The 26,442-nt window shown below is 38.5% G+C and overlaps 1 protein-coding gene across 15 annotated transcripts in view; it reads right to left on the reverse strand.

The window, feature by feature from the left end:
- Window positions 1-26,442, reverse strand: part of KLHL32 (kelch like family member 32) — a 253,062-nt gene that overhangs the window by 52,742 nt on the left and 173,878 nt on the right. For 7 of the 15 annotated variants that reach the window (XM_027602058.2, XM_027602059.2, XM_027602064.2 and 4 more), the window contains 2 exons: window positions 21,330-22,056; window positions 314-372 (listed from right to left, as the gene is read on the reverse strand). In XM_027602058.2, coding sequence (XP_027457859.1) covers window positions 314-372; window positions 21,330-22,056 — 786 coding nt within the window. Of the gene's footprint in view, window positions 1-313; window positions 373-21,329; window positions 22,057-23,707; window positions 23,843-26,442 lie in introns of those variants that run through there. The other 8 variants (XR_003521410.2, XR_003521411.2, XM_027602071.2 and 5 more) reach the window with 4 other exon arrangements.

Raw genomic sequence — 26,442 nt, forward strand, 5'->3', positions numbered from 1 at the left:
ATGCCTCTGAATATGAATAGCCATTTGAGATAATGGAAATAAAGGGCATTTAACCCATCAAGTATCTCCCCTTTTTTCTACATTATGCAAAACTCTGAAAGAGTTAAGCATCCTGTATCGTATAAAACTAAAGGAGCTGCAATTTTGTGAGAGGAGAAAAGAAAAAAAAAAGGCAGTTTATCCAGATGCTTCCTTTTCTCTCTACAAGATGCATGTGTGTGTACAGACTTGGCATCTCAACTACTAATTACTGTGGAAATCTTTTAAAATTCATTTTAATTAAGGTAATGAGTTTTTCTTATATGATTCTTACCTGGTTAGGTTCATATACCATTAGTCTGTTCTGATATTGTGCTGTGTTAGTTACTCCACCTGTAATGGATTAACATGTGTTAGCGCTTTCATGAATACAAAATAGGATATTCCAACATAAGAATGAGATACAATTAAAGGAAAATTAGCTACTGCTGAGGATCTGTTTGTATACCCTCGTGGTGAACCCATGACATAATTAAGAAGCTTATTGTTGAAGCAGTTTCATTTTCAAGAAACATTTCAGAAGCAATCCAGTTGAGAGCAAGCAACAAGTGTGCTGAAATTACCAAGAGGCCCCAGTTCTGGCAAGCTGCTCTGCATGGCCAGAATGAGGGGCGATGTATGGCAGGAAGAGGGAATGAACACCGCACACATAGACAAATCTCCACGCAATTCATGCCCGGGACAGAATTATATGGAAAATTCTTGTCCTTAGCTAACCTGGCAATTTTACAGCTCTAACCTTCTGCACGCCAACACAGTGATATCTTGATATCTCTTGGGAGGACCATTTCTAAGAAAAGACATGATTTATCAAAAGAAACCTAGAGCCAGAGCCGTCCAAAAGAATATAACGAGAGCCCCCAATGTGAGTCACATATGCAATTTTAAGTTTTCCAGTAGCCACATTAAAAACTAAAAAGAAACAGTGAAGGTAAACTTAATGTAGATTTTATTTAACTCAACATAGCCCAAATATTATCATTTCAATGTAAAATTAATATAAAAATTATGGAGGTATTTTATATTCCTTTTTTCATATGGTTTTCAAAATCCAATGTATATTTGATACAGCACATCTCAATCCAGATGAGCCACATTTCAAGTGCCCAATAAGCCACATGTGACTGAGGGTGACCATGTTGGATGGCACTGCATGCAGTCGATGTTGTTATCAACTTTTCTAAAGCCTCCTGACAGCTGCTTAGATCCAAAGATTGCTTAATCAAGAACCACTAAAAAATCATCACATTTCTAACAAAGTCTTCCTGTCTGTCCTCATACTTATTTTCACGTTCGTGGTATAGACTAGGCCTGTAAAACCCAGAAATTACTGATTCTACTTTAATTTTTACCATCAAATGGGAGAACTAAAAAACATATAAAACAGCATTACAGAAAACACTAGGAGATATTAAATGTTAGGTAATAAGATAACAAGAATATAAGAGCAACCCCCCGAAAAATCTCTTTAGAAATAGTGCCTTATACATAGTTCTAGATGCTCATTTAAAATGAGTAACATTTTAATAAGTATCACAAAGAAGTAGCCAATTTTGCAATAAAGATCTAAAACTGAGCCAGACTAAAAGTGTTTCCTGTTGAAATTTTTTGAATTCACAAAGTGTGTACTGTTACAATACCGCCTTAACATTTTTCTCAGTTTGACTCAACTTTAGGCAGGCCTCTTTCTGTCTCTAGGCCCCTGACATCCCTTTTCTTAGAGCATTTACTTTAGAAAATCTGTAAATTCTTTCTCTGCCTCCTTGAGATAGAAATCATTTAAGAAGCTTCTTTCAAGTTTTACAACCCAGGAATAACTTCCTCAAAGACCCAGGAGCCATCCCATTGAAATGTAATCATCAGGGAAGATAATGTCACTATCTCCCAGTTTCTATGGAAGAGAGTAGAAACCTCACTTTGTTGGGTGCCAAACAGCAAATACACATGGCCTAATCACAGAGAAAAACATTTACAAAATCAGGGGTAACTGAATGTGCTCAATACATCACATTGATCAACCTTCCTCCAAAACTCCTTCAGTACTTTTCTCGCTGAGAAAAGCTCAATATTTAAAAACCCTCCTGCTTCTTCTTCTTCAGAGTAGTTGATTTCAGATTGCCTTCTGGTCTCCCTCCCCTACTGCAATAGTCTTGAACAAAGTCTTCCTTATCTGCTTAACTTTGTCCAGTATAATTTTTGCTTTGACACTTCCAATACTTTGAATAGGTCACCACCATCAACTCCGTGGCCAGGAAGCAAGTCAACGAGAATCCAGAGGATTCCTGCACAATCCTTAACTGAGCTGAATAATCAATCAATACTGATGGCTACATAAAGGGAAGTAAGTCTGTCCAGGCCAATCATTACTCTCTCGTGCAACCCCAATAAGGAGATTATTTCTTTCATATAATTGACTATGGCTTTTATTAACTGGAGGGCTTTATATATATATATATATATATATATATATATATATATATATATATATATATATTCTCTCTGAAGCCTGCAACTACTTTTAAGATCAATGAAAGCTTTATCTGCAGAGTAAATCCACAAAGAACAGAGAGAATCGAGCTTCCTGCCCTCAAAGAAAGTCTTCTCTGCATTTCTTTTGAATGTCTCATTTTAAAATAAAAGCAAAGGAAAAGAAAATACACTGAAGCAAGCTGAGGCTGAAATGCCTATATAGAGTCAAAATGTATGCCCAAATAAACAAAGGTTTGTTTGCTTCTTCCTCCCAACCTTCCTTTTCTTTTATCTGATCAAAAATTGAATGTCCAATCATTCTTTCTCGGCATAACTACACAAGAATAATCAAATCTATTGAGACCTCACAAGTCTTCAGGGTTAAAATGATTGCCAAGTGCTTTTGATCTGGTCCATAAGCACCAGATTAACGTCCAGCTCGCCTATAATCATTTCTCCAAATGAGAGGGAGCAGAGGGTAAAGCTCCCACCCATTATTTCAAAGCTTCGACAGTTTCTCTCCTTGTTTTAGAAATATGGGACAGAATTAATATCTACTGCAGTAAACTATCTGTTTATGACACTATTTGAAAATATTACACTACTATATGTATCAGACTCTGCCCATTATAGATTAAATGTACAACCAATGGATTAGAATATAGCTATTACATCCTCTCTCTTAGGCAGGGCGTACAATTTATCTCTGTGCTCTTCAGAATTATTATTTACTCTCTTCTACAGATGCATTTGTAATAGATTCCCCCACCCCTTAATCTGCACGCCATAATTAGATTCCTTACCCTTACACACAAATTTTCACTCACATGACAACGTTTAAAAATGAGATACTGGGTTAGTAGGTGGAAGTAAAAATAAAAATCCTAGTTATTTGGTTGATTACTTCTGGAATGTTAAACCACAGGAGGTGCCTGAAAAACCTAGCGCTGTAACTTTCAACAAGTCAGGATTGCAAGGGAAAAACCTTAGAAATTGGTTCTCTTGCTTCCCCCCTTTGAAATAATTTACAAACGATCATATAAATAAAAACCATTTGTTCTCAGTACAAAAAAATAAATTTTAAAAAAGCATCCACGTTTGCGGCCCACATTTCTTTAGCAGTGTTATTTGCAGAGCTTTATCATTACATTCTTTTCACATAACACTCTTCACTTTTAGATTAATCTGCTGAAATGAGATGCTAAGGATTTGCATACAGATTTGACTATACAAAAATAGATATGGAATTAATAACAGTCTCTATATGTTTTAATTTCTCCTAGACTGGAGTGCCCTTGCCTGCAGCAGTATTCCTGGCTTTGAAAGTCATCAAGCTGATTTGCCTGCTCTGGGTTATGATGCCCACATGCTGCTACACTGTCCCCTGCAATCAAAGCACTTGCAAATATAGATTCTATGCCTCCCTCTATCGAGTACATTTTATAGACTGGCAGTTTTGATCTCCCTCCCCCACCCCAGGGGGGGATAATCTGCATCTTAACAGCTTTCTATGGATACATTTGTCATTAAATATGCCATCTCCTATCAGCATCCATTTTTAAAGCCAAGTTTTCCCTAACTTTAAGTGCCACCGTCGAAGTTAAGACTTTTCAGCCAAAATTGAAAATGAACAACACTGTCTTATACTTTTGAACTGTGACTTTAAGATATACTGCAGGTTCCCCCAAAGTCAAATAAGTCTTTAAAAACTGCCAGAAGGAATGAAAAGTTACCACCATGCTACCAGCAATGAGAAATGCTTTCTATCATCCAGACAAGAGTAAAGCATTTTTCTTAAGCTTCCCTGTTCCGCTCTTCACAAAACGTAGTGACAAATGGATGAATGCATATGGGAGAAAGGATGACAGGTGACTGCCAAACAAGCGACTTTTGTCTCCAGTATGGGAATTCACTGACTCCCAAACTCATTGTGCTCAAAAGCAACCACTGGTCAATGCTGACAAGGTCTATATAATAGTGTGTTTAGGAAAACAGCTCTCAATATCCATTGGTCAGGGTAGGTCAAGTCTGGTGGCTCTATTTTTTTTTTTTCGAGGACAGACAATACATCTGTTGATAGACAGTCCTATACTACACTCTTCAGTAGAAACCTGTGTATGTAATACAGCACTAGTATGCTTTGAAGGATGGAGTGGGATGCAAAGAACCAAATGTGTCCATGCTCTCAGGGAAGACACTCTGGGCTGGAACTCTGCCAGCCAATTCAGGATTGTGGGAAGCCATCTCACATTCTCAGCAGCTCTCCTGGAGGCCTGCAGTGGCCAACTGTATGCTAGGCTCAGGGACGAGCTTCAGGACAGGCTGTGGCATCACCCCGCACAGGCTCCTTTACGACTCTGTCGTTGTGGGAGCATTTAACACAGCCCTGCTCAGGTTCCTTATAAACAAACTAGAGATGACAGCATCTCTCTTCCAGGTTTTAGAAAACCTAGAGTGCAGAGCATTAGAAGTGACCCCCCCCCCCCCACAGAGGAAGTTTACTACAGTACTGTACTAGTTTATCTATGGAAATTTTTTACCATTTCCATAAAAAGTACAAATGAGCATGCATGGAATATTAAAATATAACAAATCTAACAAAGTATAGAATTTTGAATTAATAAGTGAATGAATTTTGTAGTCTGAAATAGATTTCTTATTTTTTTCTAATAACTAGAATTACTGGCTGGTTTATAAGGTATCGAAGGCTTTTTTCTTTAATAGTTTAAAGCTTCTCCATAAGAATGCTCTAATTCTCAAAAAACTAAAACTTCACACTTACTGTCTAATTATCAAAAGAATTATTGGCATTAGGTGTGAGTCCACACTAGTCTTTTTTTTTAAAGATTTTATTTACCTATTTGACAGAGAGAGACACAGCAAGAGAGGGAACACAAGCAGGGGGAGTGGGAGAGGGAGAAGCAGGCTTCCTGCTGAGTAGGGAGCCTGATGCGGGGCTCAATCCCAGGACTCTGGGATCATGACCTGAGCCAAAGGTAGATGCTTAACGACTGAGCCACCCAGGTGCCCCCACATTAGTCATTTTTTAAATAAGGCCAAACTCATGACTAATCCTTAATAAAAGGGACACCATGGAAATATTTACAATAAATAAAATTCACAATAAAAAATAAACATTTTCATTTCTATTTTTACACATTAGACTGTCCATATTTTTAATGTTTATAATACTACATAAACAATTAAAGCCAGGACTCCTTATTCTGAATTAGTATCTTGAATAGAAACATACTTAATCCATGCATTAAATTAAAACTATTATCCATATTATTTCTGTCACACTTGAGGAGACCATACAAATGGATGGGTAATTAATAGACTCAAAATCTGCAAAGAAAGTCTCAAACTTACAGAATACCTATAAAGAAAGGGTGATGCACTTGAAAATGTAAATTTATAAATTATATTTATGCCACCTAGAATGAACAGATACAAACTTGTGATGCCAAACATGTAAAGAATGTACCATGTGTTATTTGAAATAAGTGCAATGATAAATGAAGGTAAAATCCACCACAATGCAGATGTAATCTGCCCTTTAAAATCTCAAAAAAATTCTCTCTCCCATTCCTCATTCTATAGAAACCTGAAATCCTGCCTCCAAAGATTTCTGCACATTCCAAGCAGGGTTAAGCTCTCAAGGTCACCTTTACCTGTCTCTAGAGTCCTGGCTTGCTGAGTTCTTATTGGATCTTTTATCTCCCTCCTGCCATCAAATTCTTCAGCCATTGCCTATTTCCATGATGTAGCTTTAAACTTCTCTCCTCTTGGGAACAAAGAAAATGATATATTTCCCATTTTCTTAGGTAAAGTGATTCAGCTCCCTCCTTATTCTACCTCTTTTTAGATCCATCTGGTCAGGCACAAATGGATCACTTAAACAAGTGCTGTTCTCTCCACAAAAAGGAAGACGTTATGTGGCTCAACTCTGTGTCCTGAGAAAAGTGGTCTGTTAAACAATTAGAAAAAAATCAAATGGCCATTGATCTAAACAAGTCTCCAGGTATGATTATTCTTCAGTGTATCTTTGACTTCCAGTTGGAATTCTTTTTACAATGTAAGCATCTGTTTTTGAGCCCTTTGTTGGAGCGATAAACAATTGTATTGTACGGTTTTGTGGGAAAAGCATGGTTTTCAAAAACCAGAGACAGAAGAGATCAAATTCCAACTTTGTCAAATACCAGCTGTGTTATCTATGAACATCATATAACACCTTTAAGCCTCATCTCGTGAGCAGCAATGTAAGGGTAAACAAAGTGCTACTTCTTCAGAATAAAGGGAAGTCCGGTTAGGATGAAATCTTTGTTAATTATTTTAGAGAATATAGGTGATCTGATTGCTTTCTTCAAGCCATTTAGCTCTTTTATTTTTAATTTTTATTTATTTAGCCATTTGGCTCTTTTTGGTTTTTTTGTTTTTTCCTATTTATTTATTTATTTGATGTAGTGTTCCATGATTCATTGTTTGCGGATAACACCCAGTGCTCCATTTGGCTCTTTTAAAAACATTGTAGAATGGTCATTTCTGTTTGGCTTCCTCTCAGTACACTACTGTAGTGGTTTTGTTTTAATCTTTTTCAGATGGGGAATAGTAAAGTTTGGGGCAGAAGTGAAAAGAAGGGAGCAAAAAGTAACTGCTGGAGACAGCTGGTTATAAGAATCTAAAGCAACAAAGAAGATTTCATTCTTAGGGGGTACTCCAGGTCACTAAGAACTTTTAAGTGGACATGCCACATTATCGAGCTCCAAACCTCTAGCACGCAGGTGGCTTCCTCACATGGTGGCTGCCTCCAGGGGCAACAAACAAGACATTCTCTCATGGACTTACCTGAGGAACACACTTTGTTCTCCCTCAAGCAAACCTTAAGCCCTTGACACTCACCTAACCCAACAAGCTGAACCCCTTCCAATAGGGTCCTTTGGACTATTCACAGCCCAAAAACCTTCCATCTTGAGTGAATCCAAGGATCTGCCCTCTCCAATTCTTTGGTGAGTACCAATAAAAAAAACAGGACAGAAATTTACAACCTGGGCCACCACAATTTTGCTGTTTCCAACCTTAGTATGAGCTCTGACACAATTTTTTAAAAACATGTTGGTTCTCTCTGCTTTCTCTCAGAGGCTTTTTTCTTCCCCAAGGCCACCTCCCTCAGACCCTCTACCTAGTCCTGAACATATATAGCACAACCTCAACAGAAAACCCTGTCTCTCACTTGACTCCATGGACAAGGAACCTCCTCAGGTTCCTGACCCTCATCTGGGAGCTTACCTAGGTCCACATCTAGCATCATCTCCTGCCCTCCAGGCTTAGCACTTGATGGGTCTCCCCTTCTCTGGCCCAAGACTGAACCCCTCCCCAAATCCCTCCTGCCTGTTTGAGACTCTATGCCTATTGTTATTCTGGTGTTCCGTGGCCTTAGCACCATTCCTTGTACCTAGGAGGATGCTCTCAGCCTTTACCAGCCAAAGAATGCCTCAAATGCCTTCACCTTCAATCTTGCTCTCTCCTTTCCCCTATCTACCAATTTGCTTAATGAACTTGCATCCTTTAAAAAAGTCCCCTCCTTTGACTCTGATTTCCTCCTCCAGCTACTCTCTCCTCTCTCAGCCAAACTTCCACCTTTTTCTTTCCTTCCTATTCTCCTTTTTTCTTCCTAAAGCCAAAATGCTATTTATTAATTTATAATGAAAAAATGTGGCTGTCACATGGGCTGAAGTATGTGCGTACCTAGAAACAGCACATCCTCTCCTGGTAGGCAAAGCATAATAATCAGAAAGTTGTCTGTAAGCTGGGATTCAGGGAGCGAAGTTTAGATGGTATCCAGGCTTCTAGCCTATACCTGCACTTTCTACTTCCTCACCTTTTTTTCACACCCTAAACCACTGCATTCTCACTTCTACTTTCTTCCACTCCCCTATAGCTACTTTCACTGAAGTTACCAAGGGGTTCCTGATCAAAAATGGCAGAGAAAATAAATATTCTGGACCTTGATGTCCCAGCAGTATTAGACATCTCTCACCATGCCCTTTCCTTTTTGGTTTTGATTTTCTTTAACACTCCTCCTCCTACCTTGCCCATCCCACCTTCTCAGGTTCCTTCCTCAGACCACCCAGCCCACCCCCCGACCCCCGCACCCTCCTTGCTAATAGTTCCCAAACTTCCGCATTGGCCCCTTTCCAGTCTACCTCCTGCCCATCTGTCTCCTCCCACTCTCCACTGCCTCATCTCATCTCACCTGACTTGCTGTGAGCCCCTCCTCGTTGATATTTGCTCTGAAAAACAAGAAAGGACCCTGTCTCTGAGTCTGAGGGCCACGGTTTTGAGGAAGTCCTAGCCAGTGAAGGGTGGCTGAGGAGGCTACAGTGGAGGGGGGTGTGGAAGGACACTAGCGTAGGGTGCAGAGAGGGGTTGGGGAGCTGAGTGGATCCCATAACAAGCCCTCCTGTCAACTGGCCTCTTCCCACAGGGTTCAGCTGCCCGGGCGCAGGCACAGACAAAATGGACCATGGGGTTTGTCCAAGAGCAAGTGCTTGCTAGAGGGCAGGAGAATTACTGAAATGATTGCACTGTGAAGCCCACTCATGAGGACAGGGAGGGGTTAATGAGTACATGGGAAGCAGCCAGTGGACCTAAGGCCAAGTTAGGATGAAAGTGCTATGAACCTTTGTGAAACCCATATGAAGTGCTCCTTGCTTTGCACTACTGTCCCTGAGAAAGACTTGACCCTCACATGTTTCACACAGGATACTATAATCATCTGTTCAAGAGTTTGTTCCCTCTACCATACTGTGAGTCCCAATTCAGGACATATGTCTTACTCTTCTTTGTCACTCCACACTAGCCTGGAAGAAGACTAAGGGAGGTTAGGAAACTTGCTCAGCATCTCCTGGGTGGTGAGAAGTGGAGCAAGTTTCACATGCTCTGTGACCTCAGGATACCACAAGCCAGCCTCCACTGCACCCCCTGTTAATTACCAATGTTTTGTATGTAATTTTTTAGATGCAAGTAAAATAATATTTACTAGGTAGAGAAAAGCTAAGGCTACGGCATTTAAAAAATGTTTATGAAATTTTACATTGTTCTAATTTTAATGAATACTGGGAAAGCCAAAGTCCCTCTAGTAGGTTTGAATAAATTAAAGTTATTTAAAATGGGGCAATGCAAGCTTCATATAAATTTAATCAAGATGAAAATAAACATATCTTCTAGGGAGTTAAAGAAGCTTTAACAAATGTTCTTTCATTAATGGAATATCTGAAAAGTTCTTTGATTGTCAGCTCCTAGAGGGTAGGAAGTGTGTTTGCTGAATTAATCTCATTTATCTATGAACCAGCAAAAGACTTAATAAGGATGTAGCATTCACCAAGAGAATCAAGAAAGCACTAAATACTGCTTTTGAATAAATGTAGTACCATTTGTCTTTTTTTATAGTTTTAAAGCACTAATTTTGTGGTTAGCTTCCCATTATTTTGGCACCATTTGACAAAAATGAAAAGGTAAGTTGTTCTGCAAGATGAGCTCAGGATTAATTTTCACTCACAAAAAGGGATCTTTTTAGTAGTTCACAAACAATATCTCACAATGGAGAGCATACCTTTTAAAGCACAACTGCAGGATATTTAATGCTTTTTTTGCTTCAGTATTGTGAATTTCAAGTAGAAATGATGTGGAGCATTTGTGAATTGGGTCACAGTGTCAAATGCTACAGGAGCCTGTAAAATTTGACTATCTCTAACATCTTAAATTAAATGCTAATGGGCATATCCATACAGCCTGATTTTCTGAATTCATCTCTGCTTGTCTCATTTTAAAAACCATGGACATGTTTCAAGGTGTCCTGACCCCAAAATGGACAGAGAAAAGGGAGGGAGTATGCAGAGGCAGTGAACATGCCAGAAATATTGAATCTCTAAAGAAACATTCACTTTGTGTTTTATGGAACAGAAATAAGCTCCTAAAATCCACATTCTAAAATCTTTACTTCCTTCACCTCAGGCAAAGCTTGCAAACTACCAGAAGTATGCCAATGACCCAAGTACCCATCAATTAAATTGATTTGAAATCAATTTAATGATTGATTTCATCAATTTTAAATGAATGATTTAAATGAAATACTTGATTACTTGATAAACGATAAGGAATAGCCTCAAATATTTTTACTTGCAACAACAAAGCTGGGTAACACTTCTAAATCAATGAGAGGGTGACATATACCTGCCTTGTTTTTTTAAGGGGACCATTAGCAAATCTAGTACGCCTTCCCATCCATGGTTAGATTCATAACTGATTTATTATGACCTGGTCCTGAGGAAAGAGGCAGACTACTGAAGATATTAGAAATGTCACTGGTGATTTCCTTTTCTTTCCAATTAAAGGTATTGTACTATACACAGGGAAGTGAGTTTTTCATCTCAAGTACACAGTAGGGAGAAACAAACCTGAGAAAATTGTGATTATTTTCATTAAGTATGGTTAACACAGGCAGTATACATTAGTGCAAAAGAAGAACAAAGAAAATGTATCTCCTTTCACAGTGGGGGAAAAACAAAGTGATAGAGCAATAAGATCTATAATAAGTTGATACATTTAATAAAATGGAAAAGGAAACATAGAGAGCTCTGTATTGAAAGAGAAATCAGCTTGATACCAGAATGATAGATCTAGCCAGTCTAGGACAAGCTTCTGTGTTTTTCTAAGGCCTCACTAAAGGAGAGGTTAAGTAGTCATATCTTTAAGAATATGTAAGGGAAACTGCAGCATTTTTTTTAAAAGCTAGTTTTATAGTAAGAAAATAGGAAATATTTCTTAAAATGTTTGTGAGAAATTCACATGAAATTTAGAAATGCAAAGCAAATTTGGGAATGCGTTAACAACAAATGAAAACTAAAAGAATCAATGGAAGGAATGTAAGTTGGAAGAGAATATAAATTACATTGATTTTATTAATCCATTATTGTTTTGTTGCCCAAGTCAAGCACAGATCTGTTCCTTCTATTAGCAAAGGCTTATTTGTACCCAAGTTTGAAATTTCTTCAGCAAAGCCAACAAGACGTAGTCCTGGTGGTTGTTTCCTTAAATATTGAAATACATATTTAAACAAAAGATAAATGAAGTTTTTACCTAAATATATTTGTGTATACTAATGTTCACACTCACATCTAATGTTTATTTGGTATATAAGACCAGCAATTTATTGGATCCATCTCATTTGTCCTCTTCGTTAATCCAATTCTTAACTTCATTCATTAATTATGGAGCACTTAAATCCTGACATGAGCTACATTTCTTTAATGAAAATCAATGAATTGTCAATAATTTAGGCATTATCCTGAGAAGCCAAGACTATGGCTATCTCCCTGGTTACTGAGGACAGCAGAAGGAAAAATGGGCAGAATACAAATGAATTTAATTTAAATGCAAGGGAGAATTTTGTCAGAGCAGATGTTAAACAACTAGAGAAGATTATTGAAGAAAGCTTAGAAGTCCTCAAGATTTACTTAAAGGTGATTGCTTCTCCCACTTATATCAATGGATAAATAATCCAGACAGAAAATCAATAAGGGAACAGTGTCTTTCAGTGACACATTAGACCAGATGGACTTAACAGATATACACAAAACATTCCAACCCAAAACAGCAGAATATAAATTATTTTCAAGTGCATATGGGACATTCCCCAAGAGAGATCACATGTTAGGCAACAAAACAAGCCTCAATAAATTTAAGAAGATTAAAACCATATCAAGTACCTTTTCTGACCATAAAGGTACAAAACTAGAAATTAATTAGAAGAAAAAATGGAAAAAACACAAACACATGAAGGCTAAACAACATGCTATTAAATGAACAAAAAATGGGCCAATGAAGAAATCAGAGAAAATGAAATAATACACGGAGACAAATGAAAATGAAAACACAATGGCCGAAAATCTTTGGGACGCAGCAAAAGCAGATCTAAGAGGGAAGTTTACAGTGATACAGGCATACCTCAAGTAATAAAAAATTTCAAATAAACAACTTAACCTTACACCTAAAAGCACTAGAAAAATAAGAACAAACAAAGCCCAAGGTTAGTAGAAAGAAGAAAACAATAAAGTTCAGAGTGAAAGTAACTGAAACAGAGAATAAAAAACAACAGACAAGATCAGTGGAACCAAGAGATGGTTTTTATAAAAGATAAACAAAACTGATAAACCTTTAGACTGACTCATCAAGAAGAGAAGAGGACTCAAATAAATAAAATCAGAAATGAAGATGGAGAAGTAACAACAAACATCACCAAAATACAAAGAATTGAACAATTATGAAAAATTTTAAGATTTTATATATTTGAGACAGAGAGAGAGAGAGAGCGTGAGTGGGTGGGAGTGGCAGGAGGTAGGAAGAGGAAGAGGGAAAGAATCCCAAGCAGAACCTGTGCTGACCACGGAGCCTAACGCAAGGCTCAATCTCAAAACCCTGAGATCATGACCTGAGCCAAAACCAAGAGTTGGAAGCTTAACCAACTGAGCCACCCAGGCACCCCATCTATGAAAAATTTTATGTCCACAAATTGAACACCCTAGAAAAAAACTGATAAATTCCTAGAAACATATAATCTTCCAAAACTGAATCCAGGAAGAAATGGAAAATCCAAACAGACAAATTACTAGTAACGAAATTGAATTGGTTATCAAAAACTCCCAACAAACAAAAGTCTAGGACCAGACAGCTTCACAGGTGAATTCTACCAAACATTTAAAGAAGAGTTAATACCTATTCTTCTCAAACTATTCCAAAAAATAGAAGAGGAAGGGAAGTTTCCAAATTCATTCTGTGAGGCTAGCATCACCCAAAACCAGATGAAAATACTACAAAAAAAGAAAACTACAGGCCAATATCTCTGATGAACACAGATGTAAAATTCCTCAACAAAAGATGAGCAAACTAAATCTAACAATACATTGGGATCATTCACCATAATCAAGTGGGATTTATTCCTGGGATGACAGTGCAATATCCACAAATCAATCAACATGATACATCACATTAACAAAACAAAAAATAAAAACTGTATGATCAGGACTTCTGAAGAAGATGGCACAGCAGGAGGAACCTAAGCTCACCTTGTCTTGCAGATACAACTAGATAACAACCACCTCAGCATAAATAACACAAAATATGATCCAAAGATGGCAGAACAGACTCTCCACAGCTAAATGTAAAGAGACTACATCAAAGAGGGTAAGAATGGCAGAGGTGCAGTCGAGTTAAACGGACCTCTAGGACTGTCAGCAGCCCACAGAGGGGAAAGAAAAGACTCTCACACCAGGAAGCCTACACAGGGAAGATGAAACCCTATAGCATTTGTTTTTGAAAAGCAGAGGGGATAAAATTCACAAGATCTTACAATCAGAAGGGTTTAAACCTGGAACTTTAAAAAATCAGCAGGCTTGTGGGCTAGGAGGGTGAGAGGAAACTGATTCCCCACCTTTAAGGAGAAAGCATAACAAACAGTCCCACATAAATACAGCATAGAAGCAGCAGTTTGAAAAACACCTGGGGCATACAGGAGGGTAATTTGTTTATTAATCTCAGAGTCCATGCTGGAGGGACAGGGATCACTGGGAGACTTTTCCAGGAAGCAAATAGCTGGTGGGCACCATTTCCCTCCCCCACCCCAGCCTAGATACTTGGACACCTTCTGGAACAAGCACAGCACCTAACTTGCTAAAAGCACCCACCCTGTGTTGTCTTGCAGACACACCCCCACCAGCCAGGCCTCAGCTCCAGATCCCCTCCCACAGCAAACCACACAAACCTTGCTAACACCACTTGACCTGCCCCTGAATGCTTCTCTGGGTCGATCTCCTCCATCCCTGCCTGCCTTGGCGGAGGCAGCTGCAAGTCCCCTCTCACCAACACAAACCTTGCTGGCACCACACACCCCATCCCCACATTCTCCTGCAGTTCAGTGATACTACATCTCTGGCAAATGCCTGGTCTGATCCAACTTAATACAAAGGCGGCCCCACCCTGGCTCACTAACAATGCAAGGACCAAGCCCTGACCACAATAGGCAAAGAGAGCCATTGCAGATGACTGGACGAAAGGCAAACACAGCTGAACCACAAGAGCAGGGTATACACAACACACATTCAAGACACCCCTGACATGCCAGGTTCTGGTGAACAGTGGACATTGCACTGCAGGGCACTATAGGACCTGTTCTTCATAAGGCCACTACTTTTAAGAGCAGCAGATGTAGCTGACTTTTCTCACACATAGAAACAGATACAGAGAGTTACACAAAATGAGGAGACAGAAGAATATGTACAAAATGAATGAACAGAACAAAATCACAGCAAAAGACATAAAACAGAGATAAGTAATATGCCTGAGAGAATTTAAAGTAATGGTCCTAAAAATACTCACTTGACTAGAGAAAAAAGAAGAGGAGCTCAGTGAGACAGACCCTTAACAAAGAGACAGGAAACAATAAAAAGAACCCATCAGAGATAAAGGACTTCATAACTGAAATCAAATGTATCCTAGAGGGAATAAATAGTACACTAGAGGAAGCAGAACAGATCAGTGACCTAAAGGACGGAATAATGGAAAGCAATCAAGCTGAACAGGAGAGAAAAAAATAATAAAAAATGAAAATAGACTAAGGCAACTAAGATACCATCAAGCATAATAACATTCATATTATAGGAATCCCAGGAGGAGAAGAGGGAGAAAAGGGGGCAGAGAATTTATTTGAAGAAATAATAGCTGAAAACTTCCTGAATTTGGGGAAGAAAACAGAAATCCAGATCCAGGAGCCACAGAGAGCCCCCAACAAATTCAACACAAGGAGTTACACACCAAGACACACAGTAATTAAAATGGCAAAAAGTAGTAATAAACAGAGAATTTTAAAAGCAGCAAAAGAAAATGGTTACATACAAGGGAAACCCCACAGGGCTATCAGCTGATTTTTCAGTACAATTTTTGCAGGTCAGAAGGGAGTGGCATGATATATTCAGAGTGCTGAAGGGAAAAAACCCTGAAGGCAAGAATATTGTGTCCAGCAAGGCTATCATTCAGAATAGAAAGAGACATAAAGAGTTTCCCAGACAAACAAAAGTTAAAGGAACTCATGACTACTAAACCAGCCCTACATGAAATGTGAAAGAGGACTTTTTGAGGGGAAAGGAAAGAGCATAAGTAAGAGTAAGAAAAGCAGGAAACAAAAAAGCAGTAAAATTAAGTATATCTATAAAAAGCAGTCAAGGAGGGGGCGCCTGGGTGGCTCAGTCAGTTAAGCCTCCGACTCTTGATTTCGGCTCAGGTCATGATCTCAGGGTCCTATCAGGGTCCCCACTCAGCAGGGAGTCTGTTTGTCTCCCTCTCCCTCTGCCCCTCCCATCCCACTTGCACACACACACTCTCTCTTTCAAGTAAGTAAATAAATCTTTTTTTTAAAGATTTTATTTATTTATTTGACGGAGAGAGACAGCGAGAGAGGGAACACAAGCAGGGGGAGTGGGAGAGGGAGAAGCAGGCTCGATCCCAGTACCCTGAGATCATGACCTGAGCCGAAGGCAGACACTTAACAACTGAGCTACCCAGGTGCCCCAGTAAATAAATCTTTTAAAAGAATCAGTCAAGATGGGGCGCCTGGGTGGTACAGTTAGTTAACTGTCCGACTCTTGGTTTTGGCTCAGGTCCAAACTTAGGGTCCTGAGATCAAGCCCCAGGCCAGGCTCTCAGCTTGAGATGGAGTCTACTTCACATTCTCTCTCCGTCTGCGCCTCCTGCTTGTGTTCTCTGTCTCTCTCTCTCTAAAATAAATAAATAAATCTTTTTAAAAAATCAGTCAAGGGATTCACAGAATAAAAGGATGTAAAGTATGACACCATATACATACCTAAAATGTGGAGGGGGTGGTAAAAAAATGCATTCAAACTTAAGCGACCATCAACTTAATATAGACTGCTGTATGCATAAGATGTTATATATGCACCTAATGGTAACCATAAATCCAAAACCAGTAAGAGTTACGAAAAAAACAAAGAGAAAGGAATCCAAGTATATCACTAAAGAAAGTCAACAAACCATGAGAGAAGAGAGCAAGAAAAGATAGGAATAGAGAAGAACTATAAGCACAACCATAAAACAAGTCACAAAATGTCAGTAAGTACATGCCTATCAATTATTACTTTGAATGTAAATGCACTAAACATTCTAATCAAAAGACACAGGGTGACAGAATGGATAAAAAAGCAAGACCCATCAATATGCAGCCTACAAAAGATTCATTTAAGATTTAAAGACACATGCAGATGGAAAGTAAAGGGATGGAAAAGCATTTATCATGCAAATGGAAGTAAAAAAGAAAGCCAGGGTAGTAATACTTATATCAAACAAAATAAGATTTTCAAAAAAAGACTATGTAATAAGAGACAAAGAAGGACACTATATAATCACAAAGGGAACAATTCAATAGGAAGATACAACAATTGTAAATATTTATGCACCCTACAGGGGAGCACCTAAATACATAAAGCAGCTAATAACAAACATAAGGGAAGTAATCAATAGTAATACAAAATAGTAGGGGACTTTGTAGTAATACAAAATAGTAAGCCCCACACTTATATCAATGGATAGATCATTCAAACATAAAATCAACAAGGAACAGTGGCTTTGAATGACACATTGGACCAGATGGATCCAACAGATACATTCAAAACATTCCACCATGAAACAGCAGAATACACATTCTTTTCTATTGCACATGGAACATCCTCTACAATAGATCACACATTAGGCCACAAAAAAAGTATCAACAAATTCAAAAAGACTGAAGTCATACCATGCATCTTTTCTGATCCCAACACTATGAAACTAGAAATCAATCATGAGAAAAAAATCTGGAAAGAACACAAATACACAGAGGTTAAATAACATGATGCTAAACAATGAATAGGTCACCTAAGGCATCAAAGAGGAAATCCAAAAATACTTGGAGATAAACGAAAATTGTAACACAATGGTTCAAAATCTTTGGGATATAGCAAAAGCTGTTCTAAGAGGGACATTTACTTATTTTTTTTAAAGATTTTATTTATTTATTTGACAAAGAGAGACACAGTGAGAGAGTGAACACAAGCAGGGGGAGTGAGAGAGGGAGAAGCAGGCTTCCTGCTGAGCAGGGAGCCCGATGTGGGGCTTGATCCCAGAACCCCGGGATCAAGGCAGACGCTTAAACAACTGAGCCACTCAGGCGCCCAGGGACATTTATAGTAATACATAGCTACCTCAAGAAGCAAGGAAAATCTCAAATAAGCAACCTAACCTTATACCTAAAGGAGCTAGAAAAAGATGACTAAAAAATTAAATAAATAAATAAATAAATAAATAAATAAATAAATAAATAAATAAATAAAATGCCAGTAGAAACAAGGAAATAACACAGACTAGAGCAGAAATAAAGGAAACAGGAACTAAAACAAAACAAAAAAGAGCAAAAAAACCCACAATAGAACAGATCAATGAAACCAGGAGCTGGTTCTTTGTAATGATTAAACCCTCAGGGCACCTGGGTGGCTCAGTTGGTTAAGCAACGGCCTTTGGCCCGGGTCATGATCCTGGAGTCCCGGGATCGAGTCCCACATCGGGCTCCCTGCTCAGCAGGGCGTCTGCTTCTCCCTCTGACCCTCTTCCCTCTCTCGCTCTCTGGCTCTCATTCTCTCTCTCAAATAAATAAATAAAATCTTTAAAAAAAAAAGGATTAAACCTTCAGCCAGACTCATCAAAAAGAAAAAAAAAGAGAGAGAGGACTCAAATCCAAAAATGAAACAGGAAAAGTAACAACTAACACTACAGAAATACAAAGGATTATAAGAGAATATTATAAAAAATTATATGCCAACAAATTGGACAACCTAGAAGAACTGGATAAATTCTTAGAATCATATAACTTCCCAAAACTGAATCAGGAAGAAACAGAATATTTGAACAGATGGATTACTAGCAATGAAATTAAATCAGTAATCTGAAAACTCCCAAAAACAAAAGTCCAGACCAGACAGCTTCACAGGTGAATTCTACCAAACATTTAAAGAAGAGTTAATACCTACTCTTCTCAAACTATTCCAAAAAATAGAGGAGGAAGGGACGCCTCCAAATTCATTCTATGAGGCCAGTCTTACCCTGATACCAAAACGAGATAAAGACACAGGGTAATATCTCTGATGAAACACAGACGCAAAAATCCTCAACAAAAGATTAGCAAACCGAATCCAACAACACATTAAAAAAATAATTCACCACGATCAAGTGGGATTTATTCCTGGGATGCAAGAGTGGTTCAATAGTCACAAATTTATCAACATGATACATCACATCAATAAGAGAAAGAATAAAAACCATACGATCATTTCAATAGATGCAGAAAAACCATTTAACAAAGTACATCATATTCATGATAAAAAACGCTAAACAAAGTAGGATTAGGTGGAACATACCTCAACATAGTAAAGGCCCATATATGACAAACCCACAGCTAACATCATACATAAAGGGATAAAAAACAAGAGCTTTTCCTCTAAGATTAGGAACAAGACATGGATGTCCATACTCTCACTACTTTTATTCAACATAGTACTGGAAGTCCTGGCCACAGCAACCAGACCAGGAAAAAAAAAATGAAAGGCACCCAAATCTGTAAGGAAAAAGTAAAATTTTCACTGTTTGCAGATGAAATCATACTATATACAGAAAATCCTAAAGACTCAACCAAAAAAAACTACTAAAACTGACAAATGAATACAGTGAAGTTACAGAATACAAAATCAATATATGAAAATTTATTGTATTTCTATACACTAATAAGTAGCAGAAAGAGAAATTAAGAAAACAATCCCACTTACAATTGTGCCAAAAAGAATAAAATACCTACAAATAAATTTAACCAAGAAAGTGAAAGATCTGTACTCTAAAAATTATAAAACATTGATGAAGGAGGGGCACCTAGGTGGCTCAGTTGATTAAGCGTCTACCTTCAGCTCAGGTCATGATCTCAGGGTCCTGGAATCGAGCCCTGCATTGGGCTCCCTGCTCCGTGGGAAGCCTGCTTCTCCCTCTCCTTCTGCAGCTCCTCCTGCTTGTGCTCTCTCTCTCTCAAATAAACAAATAAAATCTTTAAAAAAAAAAATACAACTACCATATGATCTGGTAATTCCACTATGGGGTATTTATCCAGAATACAAAAACACTAATTCAAAAGATTTATGCACCCCTATATTTATTGCAGTATTATTTCCAATAGCCAAATTATGGAAGCAGCCCAAGTGTCCACTGATATATGAACAGATAAAGAAGATATCCATAACGGAATATTACTCAGCCATAAAAAAAAGAATGAGGTCTCGCCATGTGTGACAACATAAATGGACCTAGAGGGTATTATGCTAAGTAAAATAAGTCAGAAAAAGACAAATACTATATAATTTCACTTACAGATGGAGCCTAAAAAAACAAAACAAATTAACAAGCTAACAAAAAACACCAGAAAGAGAATCATAAATACAGAGAACACACTACACTGGTGCTTGCCAGTGGGGAGGTAGGTAGGGGGATGGGTGAAATACATGAAAGGGATTAAGACATAGAGACTTTAAAAAAAAAAAGTTTTTGTGTCTTCTAAGTACAAACATCTCAAAATTACTCTTAGTATTTAAGTTATCTGATTTTCCTATTTTTCTTTGTCCTTGACATGGAAATTCAACAAGTGCCATCTGGGTTACAAAATGAGTGTCCTCCAACTGAGAGAAGATGGAACTTTCTTCCCCAATAGGCAACCCTTCCAAAGGACAGTTTAGGTCTTTTGAAGAATTGGATTAGAAAATACAGGTTGATAATGTGATGTTGATAACTTCTGCCTCAGAGACTTCTTCTGTACCCGTGAAAAGGCAGCCATGAGGGGTGTACAACAGTGTGTGGTGTGGATGAAAGAAGACTGGCAATGAGTGGAATACTGCTGAAATTGGGTCATGGGTACACAGAGTTCATTATACTAGCCTCTTTTTTCATAATCAAAAGGCTTTTAAAAAAAACGAAGAAAATGAAAACTAAAATAATAAGTACCCCCAAATAATCAGTAAGAATGGGAGAGTAAGCAAGAATAAGGAAGTTAGGTTGTCGGGTGTAACTACAATCCACAGATAATACAAGAACATTATTTTAGCCAATAACTTAAATCCCTTCCTTCCATGAATAGCACGGCTCCTACCTGGATATATATATCCATTGCTATACCCATCAAAATGGATTTCCTGGGTTTTTACTTTGCCTGCCCTGTCTTTGATGAAACGTCTCCTAGTCAAGCAGCCCAGGATGATTTAAAAGAAAAAAAAAAAGCGAAGAACCTGGATAAACCACAAGGTATGTAAAACAATCCATGAGTATCAAAAACTGACAATCTAAACAACAGAAGGTTTGGTATAGAAAAAGGATGTGATGGGCCATTAATTTCCACCTTATACTTTAATCACCCAGAAAGTCACAGAAAGGTCAATTACTTCCTTTTTTTAATTTTTTTTTATTTTTTAAATTTTATTATGTTATGTTAGTCGAGAGGTTAATCACTTCCAATTAACATTGCTCTCTATAGAGCTGGTGCCCAATAAATGAATGTTAATTAGCTAACATGGCATCCTTGGTTCAGTGGTTCAATTATACATGGCCACCACTACCAAAGCTTGACTTTTAAATTTACACCACAGCGAAAGTGTTTTTTGATAAATCCAACATTATGAGGCATGTTCTACCTGATATCCAAAGAAGACCATCAGCCACATATCCAGCATGACATGAAAGGGATCGGTCAAAGGACTGCACAAAAGTCCATTTGTTCTTCTTGGGGCAATATCGCTCAACTGTAGGCAGAACCTGGCGCAGTTCATTTCTACCCCCAGCCGCATAGAGGTATTCATCCATGGCACCCAGCACAAAATGCTCCCGGCAGTTTTTCATGGGTGCTATCTCGGCCCAGGAATTACTACGGGGGTCATAGCGACAGGCAGTCCTCACGGCACACGTCCGGCCACTAGCATGCTCAACTTCTCCGCCCGCTACAAACAGAAAGTCCCCCATGACTGCCACACAATGGTGGCTCCTTCCCACGGGCATGGGAGCCAGCTCACTCCAGTTGGCAATGGCAGCTATGAGAGCATTCTCCTGGTCAACGGGATTGAAGTACCGAAGTTCCTTGACTTTACAGACCTCACGCTTTTTCCCGCCAATGATATACAGAGTGTCTGACTGGAACCGCGGTTTGGTCCTGCGAGTTTGCCAAACGGGCTGTGCATAGATGCTCTGGTGGTATTCCAGGGCCTCATTGACAAGAGCGGTTGCAGTTTCACTTGCCTGGACGAGGGGGTGGGACAGGGCAACTGTATGCAGAGTATCCACATCCATCAGGCCAAAGCGGATATACTGCAGGAGCTCATCCATGTACTGGTAATGGCAGTTGTGTTCCAACCACCTCACGGCTAGCTGAAACAGAGGGAGGAGGAATGACAGAATACAAAGGTAAGAAAGAGAGCCAAAGCAACGGTGTGCGGGCAGGTCACCTTGTATTCTCTCAGATGCCTTATAATACATCTTTCTTTCTTACAAATAGTGTAACAGTAGAGTATCTTGATACTCAGCTGAGGAATCTTTTCCTCCTGCATCCGCAGAGACACCAACGAACTCAAGTATCATTGTAGAGGTCAAGAGCAATGTTAAGCAACGCTGACAGAGACTTAAGGTAGCACTTGGAGTGAACAATGATCACTTTTCAAAGAATGAGAGTACTGTTGTGAAACAACCTGTTCCCTTGTTTCATGCCAAGGAGGCTTGGTACACCCCAGGAATATCAACGATGAGCAGTGTTGCCCCAGTACAAGCAACGCATGTCAACCCATGAGGCACGGTGCTGTATCAATACAAGGAACGTAAGAAAATATGTGATCATCTGAGACCACAGGGTGTAGTTGAGAGAGAATCAATATGACACTAGTAGAACGATTTAGAAAGAAAAAGGACTTTTTTTCCCTGCCCCTCTGGTAGGTCCATCAGTCAGGAAGCAAGAGAAGAAAAAGAAAGATTGTAACCCATCAATTTTATTTTTATTTCCCAGTGAGTTTTCATCTTCAAGACAGTTGTTGTTTGCACATGTAAGATGCTGGCGATTTGTTAGAGCCATTTTCACAAAAACAGGATACAGAGGAGATGATCTTTGTATTAGGGACAAAATAGCAGGTTGTAATCTTAACCTTTTTGTTTAGGTTTAGACCTCTCTCAAGAAGGAAAGGAGAAACAACTCTGGGCTAAAGACAAATAGAATTTCTAAAAACTAAAGCAGGAGCACAAAGTCATGAATAATAAAATTGTACAGTGATTTAGAAAATACCATCAACAAAAAACCAATTCACGTTACGGTGCACGTAATTTAAGTGTTTAATTAATGTGACTTAATATTTAAGTTTGGCGCAAACCTTCCTACATACCAACATGAAGTATATCTAATATCTCCAGTCAACATATTCGATATAAATTATCTTTAGCAGCGCCTATATTAAGCTAGATCTCCTAGACAATATAAATGTGGATGTGAAGGAACTAGCATGAAAAGGTAAAGTAATAATTAGAATATTAAATAATTGTGTTGTGTTTTATTTGTGACCAATGGAGTTGGGGTTCTGAGCTCCCCTTTTCAGCTAATATAGATCATTAGGTGAAAAGTCTACAGAGGGAGGGAGAAGGCAATGTAGTGCTCTTGGACCATTACTCCCAGGCAAACATGAGCTGGGTTTTCATCTGGATAAAAAGGATCATAAAACTCTCTGAAGCACTAGATGATTTCATTTGAGTTTCATACAGAGTTTCTGTATTCATTTGACAAATGGCTCCAAAAGGCAAGGCATATTTGGGGCTTTTCTTTTTAGCTTTCTGAATGAAGAGAATGCAGGAAATGAATTCATTTCCCATATATACTAAATTGCATCTCTTAATGAATTACGTAGTGAAGAGAAATAAAAAAGAATGCCAGGTAAGCCTACCATTGGCAAGGAGGCAGACACCATGGACAGCAGCTGAGTGTCACACTCCAACTGTTTTTCTAGAAACTAGCATTTAAAAAAAAATTAAATAGGATACCCACCTGATGAAAAAATGTTTCTGTGTATGGTGACCATGAGCAATAATCAAAGATATTGGAGAAGAAAAACGTCACTCATCAATCACCAGGTTTCTGCCAGAAGTAGAGAGTTCCCATAGGCAACATCCTGGTTTTTATCCACCCTAATTTTAGAAATTTCAAGGGATGGGGTTCCAATTATTTCCCTGGGGAGATAATTCAACAATTTAACAAATGATCTTCCATTCTTTGCCCACAGAGCTTTCAAAAGTTCCCAGGGATAAAGTCATCCCATTCAAGGTCATTTCTCATGCAGCAGGTAAAATTTTCTGAAACTTAATCTTCGATATTGCTCCTAATTTAATTGAGTAGTTCCAGCTGATATTGCTTTGCCCTGTAACAAATTTCTCAGCATCCTTACATCCTAATATTTCTGCATCTTTCATATGGATACTACAGGAAACAGCATAAGAGAAACATCAGATAAATATCCATGTCTCCATAGCCTCTTCTTATAGCATAGTGCTGCCCATTTAATTATTTTTCTCTTTCCTCATAAATCAGTTCTTCCTATGTCATAATCAATCTTCTAGCCCATCTCTTAACACTCTCCAGTTTATTTTTGTTTTTCTGGCAAACAGTGGCACTTACTGCATGAAAAGCACACAGGCCACAACTAGGTTCTGCCTTTAAGAAAATCTCTAACAAATCAAACAGGCAATGGAAAGTGACCACTGTGATCTATCACTGATTAATTTCTGACTTTCTGTCTACTATTAGGCCTATGTCACATCTATCATGATGTTTTCCACGTTCAATTTCCCCAATACTATGCATTGCAGAATACTTTGTGCACACACATTTAGTTCATATTCTCTGGGATAATTTTTATCTTATTTCTTGCCAGTATTTCTAATTTCTTGCAGATTTCATATAATTTGCACACTTTTATCACTTTAAGTATTTTCAGACTATGCAAGTCATTAACAGTTGTTGGGTTTATCTTTTCTCCAGATCAAAGGTAAATGTAATTTACAACTGTTCTGCCACCAACCTCAAAGCAATCTCAGCTAGAATTAGTGTGATTTATAGATTTAAATCCAGTGCTTCCCAAACCTAACATGCGCACAAATTAACTGGGGTTTCTGGTCAAGATGCAGATTCTGACTCAATAAGTAGGGAGAGAAAGATAGGGAGTTTGCATTTCTAACAATCTAAAGATGATGCAGGGCGCCTAGGTGGCTCAGTTGTTAAGCGTCTGCCTTCGGCTCAGGTCATGATCCCAGAGTCCTGGGATCGAGTCCCACATCGGGCTCCCTGCTCAGCAGGAAGCCTGCTTCTCCCTCTCCCACTCCCCCTGCTTGTGTTCCTGCTCTCACTGTCTCTCTCTGTCAAATAAATAAATAAAATCTTAAAAAAAAAATAAAGATGATGCATATGCTGCTGGTCCATGGGCCACACTTTGAGTCAGAAGGTTCTAGACAGATTCCTAATCATGAAACAGTAAATTGCTGTCTTATTAGAATAAAGTCTGCGGTTTCAAAACTAGGCTTAAATCAAATGAAGTCTAAGTAGGATGCTGTAGTAAAAATATAGGACACTTAAGGCTTAGTATTAAAGGTAAAATAGTATATTTCCTATATAGTGGATACGGGTGAGATCTTACTATGGGTAAAACGGCATATTTTGAGACCTTGGTTCTATAAGGTCTATGAATCAACAGCTGGTTCCAATAGCATATCATGAGTCATATAAACACTCTGTGTAGTTCTGCTTTCACAATAATAAATAAATGTTAAAGAGTACAACGACATGGATGGAGCCAGAGAGTATTATGCTAAGTGAAATAAGTCAGTGAGAAAGACAAATACCATACGATTTCACTCATAAGTGGAATTTCAGAAACAAAAGAGCAAAAGGGAAAAGAAAAGAGAGACAGACAAACCAAGAAACAAGACTCTTAACTATAGAAAACAAACTGATGGTTACCGGAGGGGAGGTGGGTGGGGGGATGGGGAAAATAGGTGATGGGGATTAAGGAGCGCACTTGTTGCAATGAACACCGGGTATTGTACAGAATTGTTGAATCACTGCATTGTACACCTGAAACTAGTATTACACTGTATGCTAGCTAACTGGAATTTCAATAAAAACTTGAAAAAAAGTTATTGTACTGTTTTTACTTTCGTAAAAACGTAAGAGAGAAAACCACTGAAAGAATGGATAACTTTTATTTATCCAAAAAATGAAAGAAATGGCAAAGAAATTTCAAAACAATGAACTACCTCAAAATCACTTCTACACTGTGGACCCCACAAAGCCATGCTGAATTGAGGGCAAGGTGGTAGAGGAAATCCTGGGGCACATTTAAGGGGTTTAGAGAATACTGTAAGCAGAAGGCTGATTCATCACTGGGGCATCATGGAACCTAAAGATCACAGTTAGCTTTGTAGTGTATTTTGGTGCTTTTATTGTTTGGAATAATTAATAATTGTTTGGAAACAATTATTCTGGGAACTGGTGGTTTTTAATGACACTGCATTGAGAAAGCGTAAGTCAGGGAAGGGTGAAATCCTATTCTTTTTTTTTATAAGATTTTATTTATTTATTTGAGAGAGAGAGAGCACAGAGGGAGAGAGAGAGGGAGAAGCAGACTCCCCAGTGAGCAGGGAGCCTGACATGGGGCTCCATCCCGGGACCCTGGGACCATGACCTGAGCCGAAGGCAGACGCTTAACCGACTGAGCCACCCAGGCGCCC

Source organism: Zalophus californianus, chromosome 7 (genome assembly GCF_009762305.2).
Source record: "Zalophus californianus isolate mZalCal1 chromosome 7, mZalCal1.pri.v2, whole genome shotgun sequence".
Taxonomy (NCBI): domain Eukaryota; kingdom Metazoa; phylum Chordata; class Mammalia; order Carnivora; family Otariidae; genus Zalophus; species Zalophus californianus.